The sequence below is a fragment of the Rutilus rutilus genome, assembly GCF_951802725.1.
Source record: "Rutilus rutilus genome assembly, chromosome: 25".
NCBI classification, from domain to species: Eukaryota; Metazoa; Chordata; class Actinopteri; order Cypriniformes; family Leuciscidae; genus Rutilus; species Rutilus rutilus.
The window spans coordinates 23,934,826-23,952,279 of NC_140229.1; the positions used below are offsets into that span (position 1 = coordinate 23,934,826).

General features: G+C 39.0%; 1 protein-coding gene across 2 annotated transcripts in view; it reads right to left on the reverse strand.

Moving 5' to 3' along the window:
• LOC311285115 (uncharacterized protein) overlaps nucleotides 1–16,099 on the reverse strand; it is a 36,277-nt gene extending 20,178 nt beyond the window's left edge. Inside the window, exons 1-24 of one of the 2 annotated variants that reach the window (XM_084400581.1) lie at nucleotides 16,029–16,099; nucleotides 15,022–15,141; nucleotides 14,668–14,898; nucleotides 13,617–13,730; nucleotides 13,240–13,359; nucleotides 12,398–12,523; nucleotides 12,110–12,313; nucleotides 11,844–12,012; nucleotides 11,604–11,772; nucleotides 11,288–11,516; nucleotides 10,707–10,826; nucleotides 10,390–10,608; nucleotides 9,562–9,882; nucleotides 9,259–9,477; nucleotides 9,014–9,181; nucleotides 7,939–8,205; nucleotides 7,639–7,854; nucleotides 4,381–4,587; nucleotides 4,037–4,300; nucleotides 3,737–3,952; nucleotides 1,388–1,594; nucleotides 1,044–1,307; nucleotides 736–951; nucleotides 262–417 (exon numbers count right to left, since the gene is read on the reverse strand). In XM_084400581.1, the coding sequence (XP_084256707.1) occupies nucleotides 262–417; nucleotides 736–951; nucleotides 1,044–1,307; nucleotides 1,388–1,594; nucleotides 3,737–3,952; nucleotides 4,037–4,300; nucleotides 4,381–4,587; nucleotides 7,639–7,854; nucleotides 7,939–8,205; nucleotides 9,014–9,181; nucleotides 9,259–9,477; nucleotides 9,562–9,882; nucleotides 10,390–10,608; nucleotides 10,707–10,826; nucleotides 11,288–11,516; nucleotides 11,604–11,772; nucleotides 11,844–12,012; nucleotides 12,110–12,313; nucleotides 12,398–12,523; nucleotides 13,240–13,359; nucleotides 13,617–13,730; nucleotides 14,668–14,898; nucleotides 15,022–15,141; nucleotides 16,029–16,083 (4,597 nt within the window). In that variant the 5' untranslated portion in view covers nucleotides 16,084–16,099. The remainder of the gene's footprint in view (nucleotides 1–261; nucleotides 418–735; nucleotides 952–1,043; nucleotides 1,308–1,387; nucleotides 1,595–3,736; nucleotides 3,953–4,036; nucleotides 4,301–4,380; nucleotides 4,588–7,638; nucleotides 7,855–7,938; nucleotides 8,206–9,013; nucleotides 9,182–9,258; nucleotides 9,478–9,561; nucleotides 9,883–10,389; nucleotides 10,609–10,706; nucleotides 10,827–11,287; nucleotides 11,517–11,603; nucleotides 11,773–11,843; nucleotides 12,013–12,109; nucleotides 12,314–12,397; nucleotides 12,524–13,239; nucleotides 13,360–13,616; nucleotides 13,731–14,667; nucleotides 14,899–15,021; nucleotides 15,142–16,028) is intronic. The other variant, XM_084400582.1, reaches the window with a different exon arrangement.
• Nucleotides 16,100–17,454: the final 1,355 nt, after the last annotated feature.

Sequence of the window (17,454 nt, forward strand, 5' to 3'; positions counted from 1 at the left end):
AGTTGGGGACATTTAATATTCAACATTATTATTGATCTGCCTTAAGGGTGGATGATGCAATTTTCTTCTAAAAACAAACATTGTTTTTTATTTTCATGTTATCACTGTGAAGCTGCTTTGATACAATCTGCATTGTAAAAAGCGCTATATAAATAAAGGTGACTTGACTTGTCAGCTGATCCAGCTGGGAGACAACCTAAATCCTTCAAACATCAAAACACCCAAGACTGGTTAAAACTTTCAGCTGGGAGAACTTTTTACCTGGAGAAGCACACGCATCTATACAAGAAGCTTCATCAGATCCATCGGGACAGTCTCTTCTGCCATCACACAGCTGCCCCTGAGACATGCACACTGATGTTCCCAGACATAGTACAGAAGGACTCTCACAGCTTGTCTGAGCTGGTCTGGATATAGCTGTCACAAAACACGGAGCAAGTGGAGTCTTATTAGGATAACATTTCATTCTTCCACCAGATTTAGAATAAGTCTTTGAAAGATGACACTATTTGAAAAGTGGAGAAGGCTGATATAGAGTGAAAGTAACAAGCGACGACTGATACACTTTTGACATTTGCCTGCAGTGAGAGTGAACCTAACTTTATGCCGTGCAAAATTTCTGCAGTACAAGACCACGCACATTAAAAACTCTTCCACATAAGCGCTTGCAATTTTAATCCAGTTACTACATAATCTTAGACTGTTTACTACAGTTCAGGAGAACTGTTGGCTCACCACAGTTGGCTTCATCCGTGCCATCCAGACAGTCCCTAACCCCATTGCAGATGAAGATTTCAGCAATACAGCGAGTATCCCGGTCACAACGCATGCTGCAGCTCATTGAGGGTTTCTGGCATCCTGCTTCATCAGACTTATCCAGACACTGAGGAGTCCCATCACACACCTGATTCATTTCAATACATCTCCCTCCAGAGGTACACTGGAACTGCCCTGTGGTGGAGGAACAAGGGCATGATGGGGTCAGTCCTTGGATATGATGACCAAATTGTTGTGATAAAGTTGAGTACTGAAATTTGCCCAACCAGATTGGCATTGACGACCACAGTCCTGTTCATCAGATCCATCCTTACAGTCCCTCTCTCCATCACACACATGAGTGTACAGGACACACTCACGTCCATCCTTACAGGGTTTAGAGCCCAAACGACACTTTAATGGCCCTGAGGTTGAGGTTTTAGCAGCCATGTTACAAGCCACCTCATCAGAACCATCAAGGCAATGAGCGCGACCATCACACACCAGATTCCCATCAATACACTTCCTTCTGTCCTTACACAGGAAGTCATCTGGCACAATATTACAGATGTCAGTGCTTTGCTTATTTTTGAAGAAAAAGTTTTACATTAAAGATAAAGCAGAGATTTACCAGGTTTTGAACAAACGTGTACGCACGAAACTTCATCAGAACCATCCGGACAATCTATCTTCCCGTCACAGAACAGAGTCTGGGAAATGCACAGTGATGTTCCTGGACACATCATGGACGGACTTCTGCAGATCGGAGGCGGAGGTGCAAAACCTGAACCGCCTTTGTTCAGAGACACCACATTTACTTCCCCTCTGTTAGTCTCAGCTGTGAACACAGATCAGGCATTCATCAATAATGGTTAAACAGAACAATAAGCACAGGTTACATTTCACATGCCAAGAGGTAAACTAATAAGAGGTCATTTACATAGAGGTCTTAAAAGTATATAGTAGCAAAAAGAAGCCAGAAAGTGTCAGGAATAATTATTTTCAACATTATAAACCAAGGCGTTTGCAGGTTGATTTCGCTAGAAATAACACTGTGGTGTGAACCAAAAAATATATATATAATTTGTATGAGTGGACTGGCATAGCAAAATTGACTCAACCAATGGTGAGAGTTTGGGTTGGAACGGTTTGTCTGACTCTAACCAATAAGAAAAAAAAAGAAAAAAAAAAAAAAAAGAAAAAGAAAAAAAAAGGGGGATGTTTGGGAATCATCTTTGAAAAAATAACCTTGGGAAACCTTTGCAACTCGTTTTCGTGATGCTATTGATGCAAATAATATTCACCACAGGGGGTCTTAAAAGGCCTTGCCCTGTGGTGTTTACATGCATGTTGTTTATATGCTTTAAAGGGGACAGTGAATCTACCAACCCAGAAAATGTGACAAGTGACAACCCAGTAACTTTGTTTTGGTGAGCCCTTCTGTGCAAGCATGTCAAAAAATAAGCCGATCAGATTTCACTCCTTCTGACGTAGGAAGGGAATCTTATAAAATTACCACCTCTTAATCTGCACGTTTCCACCCATAGCACCCCCATTTGGTTTTTGCAAGTGACAGTGTAACCAGTTCTAAATGCAATGGCAAGTTCGAGCAAAGCATGCAAACTGTTCTGTCGTCGCTGCACAGACGAGCACTGAACACTATTTGACCAAAAAAACGTCACAGTTGTCTTATAAAGACCTCAGGGAACGGTCTCAACTTGCATGTGTAAAAGTTAAACATGACAGTACAAGTCGATGAGACGAATCAATGTAACTCAGACAACTACATAAATGTATCCACTAACCATTCAGAAACGTCCAGGTGCGTCTAAAAGTTGCAACCTCTTAGTCTCTAAAGGCTGCACTCGCTGCTGGTTATTACTGAGATTTTGGATGAGATGTTTTGTTATTCCCGTAGTATCCAAAGCTTGTGTAAAGGATTGGCCGTTGTCTGAACGGGGGCGGGGAGCAGCAGCTCATTTGCATTTAAAGGGACACAAAAACAGCATATTTTTGCTCACACCCAAAAAGGGGCAAATTTGACAAGCTATAATAAATGATCTGGGGATATTTTGAGCTGAAATTTCAGACACATTCTAGGGACACCATAGATTTATATATTACTTATGATTTTGCACTTGGTTTGTCTTAAAGGTGACAGCAATGCCGTTGACTTGTGAAAAGGGGCATAATAGTATTTTCTCCTTAAAACTACAATGAACCAAAGTCAGTCTCAAACACTGTTTGAAATTGCTGTTGTTCTCTACGTCACAAATGCTGTCGTAACAAATCACATAAACGTGTCGATGGGCTTTAGCGTATCATTAACTGCTGCGAAGCAGGGGGTCTCAAGAGAAGCCAGGTTATCCTGGTATATTTTTTATATGAAAAATCAGGTACATTTAGCAATATAGCAGGTACATTTATTTATATGCATTTAACAATGTTATGATGAACTACATGCCTTTCTCCACTGACGTTCTGAGTATTTCAAAGCGTTTCTAAGGATGCTGATTTAGGCTAAAATGCATTACCATTCTGATACATCGATTTGTAGACGACCCTGTATAATTCACTCTTCCACTTCTTCTGAATCAGTTTCTGGTTCAAACATATATGGCTGAATTAAACCAGTATTTCCACTGGCCATAGTAAACGCTGCACAATAGTAAGGTTGATTGAGTGAAACAGGTAGTCCGAGCTGGTGTAATGCAGGGTGGAGGCGGGGACTAATTTGCAGATTCATGGTTTCCACATATTAAAATGAAGCAAGGGTGTAGAATTACATTCAAGCTATTTTTAAGAAAGAAATTATTTTTCACAGAAAGAAGTTCAAATATGTCCTTTTGGTGATCAAAGATGAGTTCTAAGGGGTACAATTATTGACTACAGGGGGACTTTAAATAATCACTGGGTGGGCATACATATGATAATGCATAGAACAAATGACAAAGTCTCCATCTTCTGAGAACAAACTCACAGCAGTTGTCTTCATCAGTGGCGTCTACACAGTCTTTCTCTCCATCACAGAGGAAGTTTTCTGGGATGCAGCGAGTTTTATTGTCACACTGGTGTTTGCAGTCGTGCGAGCGAGTGAAACAGTCCATTTCATCAGAGCGGTCCTGACACTGAGGTGTGCCGTCACACACCTGCTTTCTGTCGATACACATCCTCCCATGAGCGCACTGGAACTGATCTAGGAGGAAACGTTTGGTTTAAATGCCACTTGCACGTGTCTTGGCTACATAAAGCACTTACGAATCAGCTTCATGTGTCTTACCTGCTTTACACTTATATTCACAGCCCCGTTCATCAGATCCATCCTTACAGTCCCTCTCTCCATCACACACATGAGTGTACAGGACACACTCACGTCCATCCTTACAGGGTTTAGAGCCCATTCGACACTTTACTGGCCCTGAGGTTGAGGTTTTAGTAGCCGTGTAACAAGCCACCTCATCTGAACCGTCAAGGCAGTGTGCGCGACCATCACACACCAGATTCCCATCAATACACTTCCTTCTGTCCTTACACAGGAAGTCATCTGACACAATATTGCAGATGTCAGTGATTTGCGTCTTGTTTAAGAAAAAGATTTACATTGAAGATAAAGCAGAGATTTACCAGGTTTTGAACACACGTGTACGCACGAAACTTCATCAGAACCATCCGGACAATCTATCTTCCCGTCACAGAACAGAGTCTGGGAAATGCACAGTGATGTTCCTGGACACATCATGGACGGACTTCTGCAGATCGGAGGCGGAGGTGCAAAACCTGAACTGCCTTTGTTCAGAGACACCAAATTTACTTCCCCTCTGTTAGTCTCAGCTGTGAACACAGATCAGGCATTCATCAATAATGGTTAAACAGAACAATAAGCACAGGTTACATTTCACATGCCAAGAGGTAAACTAATAATAAGAGGTCATTTACATACAGTAGAGGTCTTAAGTATATAGCAGAAAAAAAGAAAAAAAAAAAAGAAAAAAAAAAGTCAGAAAGGGTCAGGAATTGATTATTTTCAAAATTATTAGTGGAGTTTATGGGGGAAAAAAACAGGATATTGCACCTTTAAAAAGGCATGCATGCAATTGTTAGAATACTTTCACCGGCTCCAGATTTGTATGGAACAGTAAACCAAGACATTGGCAGGCTGATTTAGCTAGAAACACACTGTGGAGCGAACCAAAAACACCCGTTTGTATGAGTGGGCCTGCATAGCAAAATATACTCAACCAATGGTGAGAGTTTGGGTTGGAACTGTTTGTCAACCAATAAAAAGGGGAACGTTTGTGAATCTGCTTAAAAAAAAAAAACCTTGGGAAACCTTTGCAACTCATTTTGGTGATGCTATTGATGCAAATAATAGTACACCTTTTAAGACCCCCTGTGGTGAAAATCAAGTTAATATGTCTATCCCTGCGTCTCAATGTCCATACTATCCATCCTAAACAGCAAGTGAAATAAAAAGTAGTGTCCCAAAGCATAGTATGTTGAAAAGAGTAGGTCCCCGGATGGTCTACTATTTCCGATGGATTTTCGAAGTGTGGCTAATAAAAGGCCAATATTGGCACAATCAATTGCGTTTGAGGAGGGACTACAAACATGAGGAAAAAAAAAAAAAAAAAAATGGCGGATATGCGCAACAGACAGTGAGCGGTTTAGATTAGGTTTTAGTGAGATCAAAGTTTGACAGATTTTTTTTTTTTTTTATTGAATGTTAGGGTTTTTTCATCTGCAATAATGTGGACTTTTATAAAGAGCAGTTTGGCCATTAGCTTTTAAATGCATCTTTATGCATTACAGTTTTTCTCGATTGCTTAAACACTATAACCAGGCTTTTGAACTAAAATTTCAAAACCATAATGCCATTTATCAAAAAGCACACCCATTTCACTAAACTATAAACACTATTCCCTGTTTTGACACATGAGTCAAATTAGTTGAACTGTCACTGCAAAACTCTACACACAAATCCCTTCATTTCTCATTGCCTACACCACGTTGTCATGTATAAAGCACTAGCACTCAATATTGTTCACTCAAGTCAGCACAGCTTCAGCTCAGTTAGCACACAATTACCCAGGTGGAAACACTAAGAGTCAAAATTTAACACACATCAATCAGATCCGTCAATAGATAGATAAAGGGGCCCAAATCAGTTTATTGAGTTTTGGAACAATGGATCCAGAAAGACATGAAGGAAGAGATCGAGGAGGGATAAGGAGGAGGAGGACGACGACGAAGGACAAGAAGACAAGCAGTCTCAGATGAAATTCAAGCCACTCTAGTTGCCCATGTCTTTGTCAATGGTATGAGGGAGGCTGGGCTATACGAGTAAGGCCAAATTTGAGTCGCTTTACTGTCGCCTCGAGAACCTTCAGGGAGGTGTGGTGGCAAACAGAATTCTATCACTGAATAAAAGACAAACATTTCCAATAGTCTTTGATGGTTTATTTTCTTGCAAGAAAAGGCCAGCAGTCGTACAGTCACACAGAGTGGCACAGAGTGTGACAGTGAAGGTTGGCCATCCTTCATCCTTTATAGTCTTGACTCCCAGAATGTTATCTTTCTAGGCAAATGATGGTATTTCAACCATACGTGGAACATTCTTAGACGTGTTCATCATATTGTCTCCTTGAGTGGATCGAGGCCCTCCTGTCACCTACTATCACTCTTTACCATTCCAATACAATTCCACATAGAATAAGGTTTTGTGTGTGCTCTTTTACTGTCATATGATGGTCACACACATCTTACTGTAAGTAAGTAAATACTGTAAAAAAAAATTAGAGGAGAGAGTAAAAAAAAATATATAATTTTTTTTGTGTGTGTGTGTGTGTGTTGTACTGTGTAGTACATGAATGAATAAAAATGTGCCAGTGTATCCATTGGTTGTGTCTTTGGTGTTCATCATGTGAAAAGGTTTGTGAGGCGGGGAACCACAAGTAACATAACCTACCAGTTTTGGAAATGTTGTTTTGAATTTATTGCACCAGTGTGTTAGACTATGTTGTAGTGTGTGTGATTTTGAGGGCTTGTGTGTCCAGTGTGAGGGCAAAGTTTGGTTTTTCAGCAAGAGTGAATGGTTTTGAGTGTAGAGCTTCATTTTGACCTGAAAATAGGATGTTTGGGGAATTGGGTGAGACGTTATGGATTTGTGTTTACTGTTTTGAGAATATGAGGCATAGTTTCAAGAAATGTGTTTGCAATCGAGAAAAACTGTAATATGAGGAGAGTTCTCTGCATGAAAGACCAGCGACTGCAAATCAATGTGCTACTGCATTTCTCTCCGATACAGTAGGAAATGAAATTGAGGATTTTAATTGTGACAAGATGATTGACAGGCTAGTTTACTGTGACAGGACGCAACAGAGCAACCGTTAAAGATGCAATTGTATAACGTGATAGTACGTCCCAAAGCTTGTCTACTTTTTGCTACACTCAAAAGCGTCGACTTCACAAAAAGAGTATATATTTTAGGGCGTAGTATAAGTAGGCGAATTGAGACGCAGTACGCGTTTTTAATTGCTTTAAAACAAACCAAGTGCAAATTCATAAGTCAGCACCATTGCTGAATATTTTCTCCTTAAAACTGCAGTGAACCAAAGTCAGTCTCAAACACGGTTTGAAATTGCTGTTGCTAATGCTCCATATTAAAATGAAGCAAGGGTGTAGAATTACATTCAAGCTATTTTAAGAAAGAAATTATTTTTCACAGAAAGAAAAATTCAAATATGTCCTTTTGGTGATCAAAGATGAGCTCTAAGGGGTACAATTATTGACTACAGGGGGACTTTAAATAATCACTGGGTGGGCATAAATATGATAATGCATTGAACAAATGACAAAGTTTCCATCTTCTGAGAACAAACTCACAGCAGTTGTCTTCATCAGTGGCGTCTACACAGTCTTTCTCTCCATCACAGAGGAAGTTTTCTGGGATGCAGCGAGTTTTATTGTCACACTGGTGTTTGCAGTCGTGCGAGCGAGTGAAACAGTCCATTTCATCAGAGCGGTCCTGACACTGAGGTGTGCCGTCACACACCTGCTTTCTGTCGATACACATCCTCCCATGAGCGCACTGGAACTGATCTAGGAGGAAACGTTTGGTTTAAATGCCACTTGCACGTGTCTTGGCTACATAAAGCACTTACGAATCAGCTTCATGTGTTTTACCTGCTTTACACTTATATTCACAGCCCCGTTCATCAGATCCATCCTTACAGTCCCTCTCTCCATCACACACATGAGTGTACAGGACACACTCACGTCCATCCTTACAGGGTTTAGAGCCCAAACGACACTTTAATGGCCCTGAAGTTGAGGTTTTAGCAGCCATGGTGGGACATCCCATCTCATCCGAACCATCAGTGCAGTGAGAGCGACCATCACACACCAAATCTCTCTCTACACACTTACTTCCATCATTACACAGGAAGTCATCTGGAAGAACAAAGCATTTTTTTTTTTTTTTTTTTTTTTCTGCAGTCTAATGACCTATGCACACAAAACTAAAAAAAGCAAAGCTACACAAATAAACAAGATCACCCCCCCTTAACCAACTTAATATTGTTCTAAAAGTTGACCATTATTAAAGTACTCTTTCAGGTTAAATATGATAGATAAATAAATTATGCTTTTCGAACAACAGTATTGTTAGTAATAGGGATATGCCCAAATCCAAATACCATGTTTGAATAGGAAATTACACATTCAATTGAGAATCTAAAGGGACATGGTGATGGAAAAAAATATGAGGTGAGGAAAAAAAAAAAATTTAATGCTTTTGCATTGTTTTGCAATTATACAGTTGGGTAATTGTTGCATATAATTTGAGGGCACCAGGGAACCACAATCAATATACAAAATCCCTTTTGAACGCACGCTCGCTTTTTACTTTCACTATCGAATTCCCGATATGTTTACTCTGCTTATAGGGAGCGGCGGTACGGACCACACAATTTACAAGATGAGATTTATCAATGACGCTAAGGATCCATTGTGCGCTAAATCCTCCAACATCATTCTGTCAGTCATCTCTCCTTACTATAGTCACGTGAGAAGTTCAATCTGATGTACTGTAATATAAGAGACTACCACAGCAAACCTAACCATGTCTCTTTAGGAGCTCCGTAGAATGCATTATTCATTTTCCGTGCCTTTCTGCATTCAGATTTAGGCTTTGGGCACATCCCTAGTTAATAAATTACTTTTTTTATTTTGGGTGAACTATGCCTATCATAAAGCATACCTGGCTTTGCACACATGTCCAAACATGAGGCCTCATCAGACCCATCTGGACAGTCTTTCTTCCCATCACACCGCTGAGATCGACTGATACACACCGTTGAGCCTTGACAAAAGACTAGAGGACTTTTGCAAGACACCTCAGCAGGATGAACATCTTCAGTCATCTTATCTGAAGTGCATACAAAGCTACAAATAAGTAACTGTAGCATAATCACACAAAATGAAACCCAGAAGAACATTACAAACCTTGTTGGACTTCCCTGAGGGCAACAGATAAGCTTACAACTCCATTCGCGACAGCCACCCCAGAGACACGAGCTCCGTCTTTACGGCTCCAAACGGTCAGGACGTTATTGAACAATGCCACCATGTAGGGTTCATAAGCAGCCACGATGGAGCCAGGAACGCCCCAGTCTAACCCAGCTGTGTACTTCCTCATCTTCAATAGACTCATAACCTGCAAGTCTAAAGCAAACGTAACATTCAGCTGAAGTACATGAAAGCCAGTAGTATTCACACAAACGGTCAATTCAGAAAGAGGACACTCACAAGACTCCATGTTCCAAAGGAAGCCATTCGCTTTTCTGTCAAACACAATGCTGTCGACTCCACTGTCCTCCAAGCTGAAGACAGATTCTGCTCTTCCACCAATCAGACCCAGGTTCATTCTCATGATCTGAGCTCCCTCTAGCCAGTACAGCTTTCCTCTCTGCCAATCCACAAACAGGTCTAGGATTGCAGTTTTGGCTTGATACAGCTGCCTGGAAATGCTTTGGTCAAGGGGGCCAATGGTTGAAACACCAATGGAAAGTTCATCACATGCCAGCCAATACAGATTGCCTGTTCTCTGGTCAACTCTGACGACGCAGGCTAAGGGAAGAGACAAGGCAAAGTCCAGAATACTCATTAGGAGCTGGAATAATTAGTGCAAACAAATGTAGTGTAAAAAAAAAAAAAAAAAATCATATTTTGCTTACACCTATACGAGTGTACATATCAACTTGCATACGTTTAATATTTCCCAAGATAAAAAGTATTTTCAAATATCAAGAATTATTAACTCATAAATATAATTAAGTTCAGGAACAGCCACATTAAGGTCACACCACATGACATTTTACAATCTGAATTAACCATGCAATTTCATAAAAAAAATATAAAAGGGATTAAAAACTAAATCAGTTAACTTTCCAAGCAATGGTAATAAAATATTATACCAACCTTTTTTTTTTTCCTTCCTTCATTATTTTTGGCTTTTATCCATCATCAAATATATCAGGAGAGTTGTATCACTCTAAACTTTTGGCCCAACAAAATCAAGTGTGTGCAGATCGAAGCGTCAGTGTTTTGGCCTTATATGAAATGGTAACAACTTACCAGGTTTTAAAGTCAGAATGTACTCGGATAAGTCCTGAGAACGTATGTTAATCTTTACGTGGCCCGTCCCATTACACCAAACCAGACATCCTCGCCGCCAGTACATGTCAAAGGACTGGATGTCTTCATCCGAAGTAAAGAGTTCAGTTTTCACAGGAGTCTTTCCAGCAAACTCCAAACTGTATATGGTTGTGGCTGTTGCATAGGCCACCTTAAAATCTGACAATAACGAGAGATTAAACAAATAGTCAAAAGCCAAATTATAGGCCAATCTTTACATAAATGCTTAATATTAAATCCTAAATAAACAAACACACTTTCGCAAGATCCCCAAGACATGGGCAACGCTCCCTCAGGACACAGACAGGTGAATCCAACAGCACTTTTCTTGGAGGGCAAACACAGCTGGCAGCCTGAGTTTTTACATGGTGTAAAACCTGCATGTACATCATGGAAAGAATATTTAGTTAAGGCTTGAGCCAATGACGTGGTGTAACCACTAGGGGTGTGCGATATTGACAAATTCTCAATATTTCCTGGGATTTTGTTGATAATGATCAGAAGTATTTTGCTGAGCTGTGTTATTGTGCTGGTCCTTGGCAGGTTTAGGACTGCCGTAGACCGCTGATTCTTAAAGTTTTTGCCATTCTTCATATTTTGTGGTTGTGACACTTGTGCGCACAGAAAGCCGCTTAAGAAAACGCTTGAAATGACATAACCACACAATTATGCCAAAATGCCCGTTTTGTCGGGTATCCTTGAAAGTCATTTAAACGAAGTCTTAAACAATTGAAAATGCAATGCGTATCAGATCTGCACGTAAACAATACTGTATATCGCACACCCTTAGTAAACACTGATGAATTCAGAAAGGAGGAGTTTACAAAAAGTAATTCACCTTGGGGTTGCTGAAGCGCATGGTAGACGTTCAGGACAGGAAGCGAGGCTTTTAGGATGAATCCATCTTGTTTGGCAACAGACAGATTTTGAGGAGCCTGCCAGAGTCTTTTATCATCAGCCCAGTAGAACCAGCCATTAAATACAGCCAGAGTCTGAGCACGATTTCCTTGAAAGACACCCAAAAAGGTGTGCCGCCCAGTGCCATCTGTCCTGATGCTCTCAATTGACTGGAATATCATTTTAAAGATCTCAAAATAAATACAAAATCAACACATTTGACATACAAAATTAGGGTTTTTCCAAATGTAACGCACCATTTTGTGAACACTGATCCAATACAGCCGCTGTGCTGCCGCATCCAACACAAGACTTCTTGGTAACTGTGCAGTAATGAACAACAGTGTTGTCCGATTCATACCATCCATTTCCGTCCTCTCAATGGTTATTTCTTCATTCGTTGCTTTATTAATCCAAAATATGAAACTACGCAGAGGAAAAAAAGCCAGATATAATCTGCTCCTCAAATCTGTACTAAGGTAAAAAGCAGTTTGTACCTCTCGATTGGGCTGAGGACCATATCGCTTGGGTCCATTTCTTTGGACATGACTTTGCCTACAGCACTACCATCAGCTGCACCAGTGTAGATGGCTTTCTGGGTAACACTCGCCCAATACAGCTGTCCAGTGAGCCAGTCGACGGCTAGACTCTTCACACCAGACTGCCCTGATAAGTGGGGAATAAAAACACAAAGTTTTTGGTCCATGCCAAAATATGAGGCATTTCTGCATGGATTTAGCAAAAATCCCTCACAATAACTAACCTGAATACAGAATCGTGCTTTTCCGGTTATAAGCCTTGTAGATATTCCCATTTTGATCAGCCCAGTAAATGAAGTTCCTCTGGATATCATAGGTCATGGCTACTGGGTCACTCTCACTTGTAAAGAGTGGCTCATACACTCTGGTCTTCACATTCACTAACCCAATGAGTCCCTTCCTAGTTGTCAAAATCTTCATCACGGCTCCTTGAAAAAAAACAATTTGACGTTATCTGTAATATGTCTACTTGTTTTCATTTGTAAAATCTGAAAATGTATGCCATAAGTTACCTTGAGCTTCACAAGAGCCATTGCCAAGAGGTTTGAAACCATTCTGGCACAGACAGTGAAAAGAGCCTGGTGTGTTAGAGCACAAGTGCATGCATGGTCCAAAAGACTGATCACACTCATTGACATCTGCAATATAAAAGACAAGAATCCTTAACTCAAACTGAAAACAACGTCGCAAAAGATTTGTGTACAACCAATTACTTATTCTAAAACTGACCACTATTGGTCACACGTGGAAGATGAACATTTGTCAATACAAAGGTAATTAACAGTGTAGAGACTACGGCATACATACTGCATCCTGCCGACCCATTACGTATTAATAACAACTACTATTAGTTGTGCTTGCGAATCATCGCTATGGTCAAGTCAAAATGTGCAATCATGCTAAATCATGTTAGAATAATCTCTCTGTGGTAAAATATGCTAAGAACATGTTAAAATATGCTACCGCATGTTATCATGCTAATTGTTTTAACATGATGCTAACAACATGCTAATTGTGTTAGCATTATGTTAACATGTTTTGTGTTAGCACCATGCTATCCACATGCTAAAGAGAATTATGCTAAAAAAAACACCCATATACATTTCAGAATATCACAGAGAAATGGGGTGAGCTTTTTTTGTCTCAGGGCAGTGTAGTTGTGCACTGCAAGCAAAGCACCACTCACATTTTCTTCAGAAAACGCACATCTAGTAATTATTATGCAACAGTTTGTCAAATTACATTCGTCCGTCCATAAAACACAGTGCAGATACTGCATTGCAGAATCTGTACGACTTGTATGTGTGCTACTCCAAACACAGCCTGCTAAGAGGCACAAGTGCAACGACTGTACCTTCACAATCGAGTCCGTTTGCAGAAAGGGTCATTCCAGTGGGACAAGAGCACAAGGCTCCCCAAAGCTGGTCAGTGCAAGAATGACTACAGCCACCATTGCCATTATGACAAGTTTTACCTAGTTAAGAAAGAAGCGAAACATGAATATACAATACAAATGAATATAAAAAAAATAAAATAAAAAAGTAAACATAAGTAACTAAAATTAATATACATAACCCAAATGAAACCAAGCCAATAATGAAGACAAACACCTAAACAATAATATACTAAAATAACAAATAAAATAAATGAGCCAACCTGTTGTTGGAGATATGCTGCATGATCAAATTCAAACATACTTCAAAACAAATAACATTGCGAGTCTCTATGTACCACATGTAAGAGGCTCATCTCTCCGATCCGAGCACTGAGCGACTCCATCACACCTCTCTCTCTGGCTTACACACCTGCCATCAGCACAGCGCATGCTCATCTTCCCACAGGAACCTACAACACATCACACAAATATAGAACATCAATCTTAGAGATCATCAATAAGAAGGACATTATGATATTCTAGACATCAACAGAAGTGCTGTACAACATATAGGGTGTCTTTTTTAGCCGTAACCCACAGAGATTCCATTAGCTTGCGTGTTGAGTGCAATATTCAAAGTTCACAGGACAATGGAGGCATTTACATGCACAATCATACACTAGTGAGTAACAATGGTAAAGTACCCTTATTATGCGTTTTTTTTCCAGATGTTACCCGACATGCGTGTGTAAAGTTTCAAAGATCACAGTGCAGATAAATGGAGTTATTGTCTCCAAAAAGAAAGTGATTCTGAACTGCCTGAAAGAAGTCATCAGTAATTCCAGTCTAACGACCTGCTCGAACCTACATAGGATTGTAACAAATTTGCATAATGCCAGCCTATGTCTTAATTGGCAGCCCGCGAACAACATCTACTTTGACCCTCAAACACTTTAGTTGTAGCGGAGACTGGAAGGCTGCATCTGAAATCACACTTACCTACTATGTAGTAGGCGAAAAAAAATGTGATACAAGTAGTATGTCCAAATTCAAGGTACTCAGAGTAGGTAAAAAGTCCCCAGATGATCTAGTGTGCATTCTGTGCATACAATGAACACTTTACTATCATATGAGGCCACGGGAGAGAAATATTATGAGAAAATTAAAGTGTATTTTGACCATGAATGCATGTAAACCAAATCAGGAATCATCTTTTCCATTCAATTTTGCATATGTGAACAAATTCCCCAAATTTCCCTTGTGTTAAGACTCTGATAATCAGAGCTTGTCTCTTCTTGCATTTACTTTAACCAAGTGGGACAGCAATTTAACAAGTCAGTTCAAGTCTCTAATGCAATGACATTCATACACCATATAACAAGAGTTGACACTTCTAGAGCATCTCACCACACGCTTCTTCATCGGAGTTATCGCCGCAGTCGTTGACGTCATTGCAGAGAAGGTCTCGTGGGATGCAGACCTTGTTCTTGCACTTCCAGTCACCCGAGAGACACCCTAAACGCCAGCTGCAATCCCACTCATCTGAAGCATCGGGACACTGGGGCCGCCCGTCACAAACAGCCGACCCAGGCACGCACCCGGAGTCATCCGCACACTGAAAATCCCCTGCTTGACATACTAATGGTATAAAATGTATGCTCGTTTGTTAAGCGTTTTAAATGTTTTCTTCCATAGAATCAAGTTGCAATTGAATGAATACAACAAGATTATTGTAAATGTAAAGAAACAGGTGGTACGCACAACAGTCCATCTCGTCAGATCCGTCCTGGCAGTCGCTGACAGCATCACAGCGCCATCTCTGCGGCACACACACCCCATCATCACACTGCCACTGGCTCCTGCTGCAGTCTCCATACACACCTGAGAGAACATTCACAGCCCTCCTTCACTTTCAGTGCTTCTGACACATACGCATTATGCAACCACTGAATACTTCAGACTAAATGGACGTTTTCAGCAGGTAAAATTAAAATAGGGATATCCGAAGAGATAAAAATGTAGTTTTCTTTATAGCTTTTTCAGTGACATATCTACTCACATCTATGATTTCCTGATTGAGAACTGAACACATTTACCATTTGCACGAACGACGATAAAAAAAAAAAAAAAACTATTATATGAATTATATAAAGTTGCAACATAACACTTGCCCTGCAAAACCATGTGTTGCTTCATATTTTTGTGGAAAACGTGATACCTTGTGTGTGACATTTATTTTAAAAAGCAATTGTTTTGTAACAATGTGAAAGTACTGACACTTTCGGTTAATTTAATGCATTTATTGCTGAAAAACTAAAATCTTCATGAGCAGAAAGGGTAGTTTTTTAATATTAAGATTATTGGAGTCAATAGATATATGAAACATCGATTCATTATAATTGACGCTGAACTGATTTTCAGAAATGAATCAAACTCTTTAAGTGTAATTTCCTAAATTTTGAATGGTAGTGTGACATGGTTTTATTGTGTTTACTTGTCTCAGGATGGAAAAATTATAATATAATTTTAGTTTAAAGGCCAGAATTCATACAACAAAAGTACTGTAGTTGAAGAGTGTGTCTGAAACAAACAAACGAAAATAGATACTTGTGTAACCGAACTGAGACGTATCCTTATTACAACTAGCCCCGGTTTCTCTCCTTCAGCTAACGTTATCTTTTATCGGTGGCATATTAAAATAAATATCATTAAAATGTCCTGCCGCTTTTGTAAGTTTATAAACTAAAGGCGAAAGGCAAGACACTGACCTGCCAGTAAGGCGAAGACTGCCGTGCACCAGCAGATTACACGCCTCAGGTCCATCACACCTGTTCGAGCCACGCGCGCCTGCGGGCCAATCACAATCCTTTATAAGCTGGAGGAGACGCGCTCAATCATGACGTCATGCAGGCATATCAAATCAAACATATTTTGTTTTAAATAATAAAAATATATACAGTACATTACCGATCAATAGTTTGGATAATTAGGATTTTTCAAATATTTTTTGAAAGGACCGTACAGTACAAATACAATAAGTGTAATTTGCATTTTTTTACACATTCCTAATATAAATAATGATAATGTCACAAAATGTAAATACAATTATTTACAAACATAAATGCATAAATGAATAATAAAGAATATAATAAAATATTAAAACAAAACATATTAAATAAAGTGTAAAAATACATTGCGTATGAACAAAATACTTATGGGATGATTGTGCACATCATTGACACATTTTGAGCCTTATTGAAAATTCCTACATATTATTAACATTTCATCTATAATTTAATTTGTAGCAAGAAAACATGAAAATATTAGTCTAGTCAAAGTTTTAGAAATATAGTACAAAAACACTGAGTTACAAAATGTCTATAACTAAATAATATAATTTTATTTTGGGTAATTTCAAGATGCAATTTTGCCAAATTATGCAGAAGAGATTAAACTATAATAGTTAGGCCTGGTTTCACAGACCGGGTTTAGATTAAGCCAGGAATAGGCCCTTGTTCAATTAGGACATTTAAGTAGCTTTTATAAACGTGCCTTAAAAAAAAAAAAAAAAAAAAAAAAAAAAAAAACATTACTGTTATGCATCTTGAGACAAAACAATGGCAAAAACATATTTTAAGATATATCAGAGCAAGATGCTTAGTTAATGTAATTATAATTAAATAATAATTAATAATACATTTAAATAAAAATAATTTAATTAATTTTATGGATTAATTTTAATCTAGGCCTACTTAATCTAATTCATATTTAATTATTATTTTAAAATGATATTTTTGAGCAATATTACCCGAGTTTCCCCCATCTCTGCAATACAGAGGTTCTTCCTGCTGTATCTCAAGAAACTGTGCAGACGTCATGTTACATGTCTCTGTCCGGAAAGGGTGAAACATGGACTGTACCTGTACACGTTTATTCATGCACTGTAACTGTAACTTGGATGTTTAAGTCATTTTAAACTTAAATTACATTAAACTGACTTTTACTAAATTAGTCGAGCCTTCTTTAACTTAAAAAATAAATAAAAATTGCTTAATTTATTTTGATAAGTTAAAGCAATGTAAAAACGTGTTGTCATAACTTATTGATTATATATATTTTTTACAGTGTGCTCTTGACAGCAAAACAACATGCAGCGATTGAATAATGGACAATGGTGACATCCAGTGATCATGA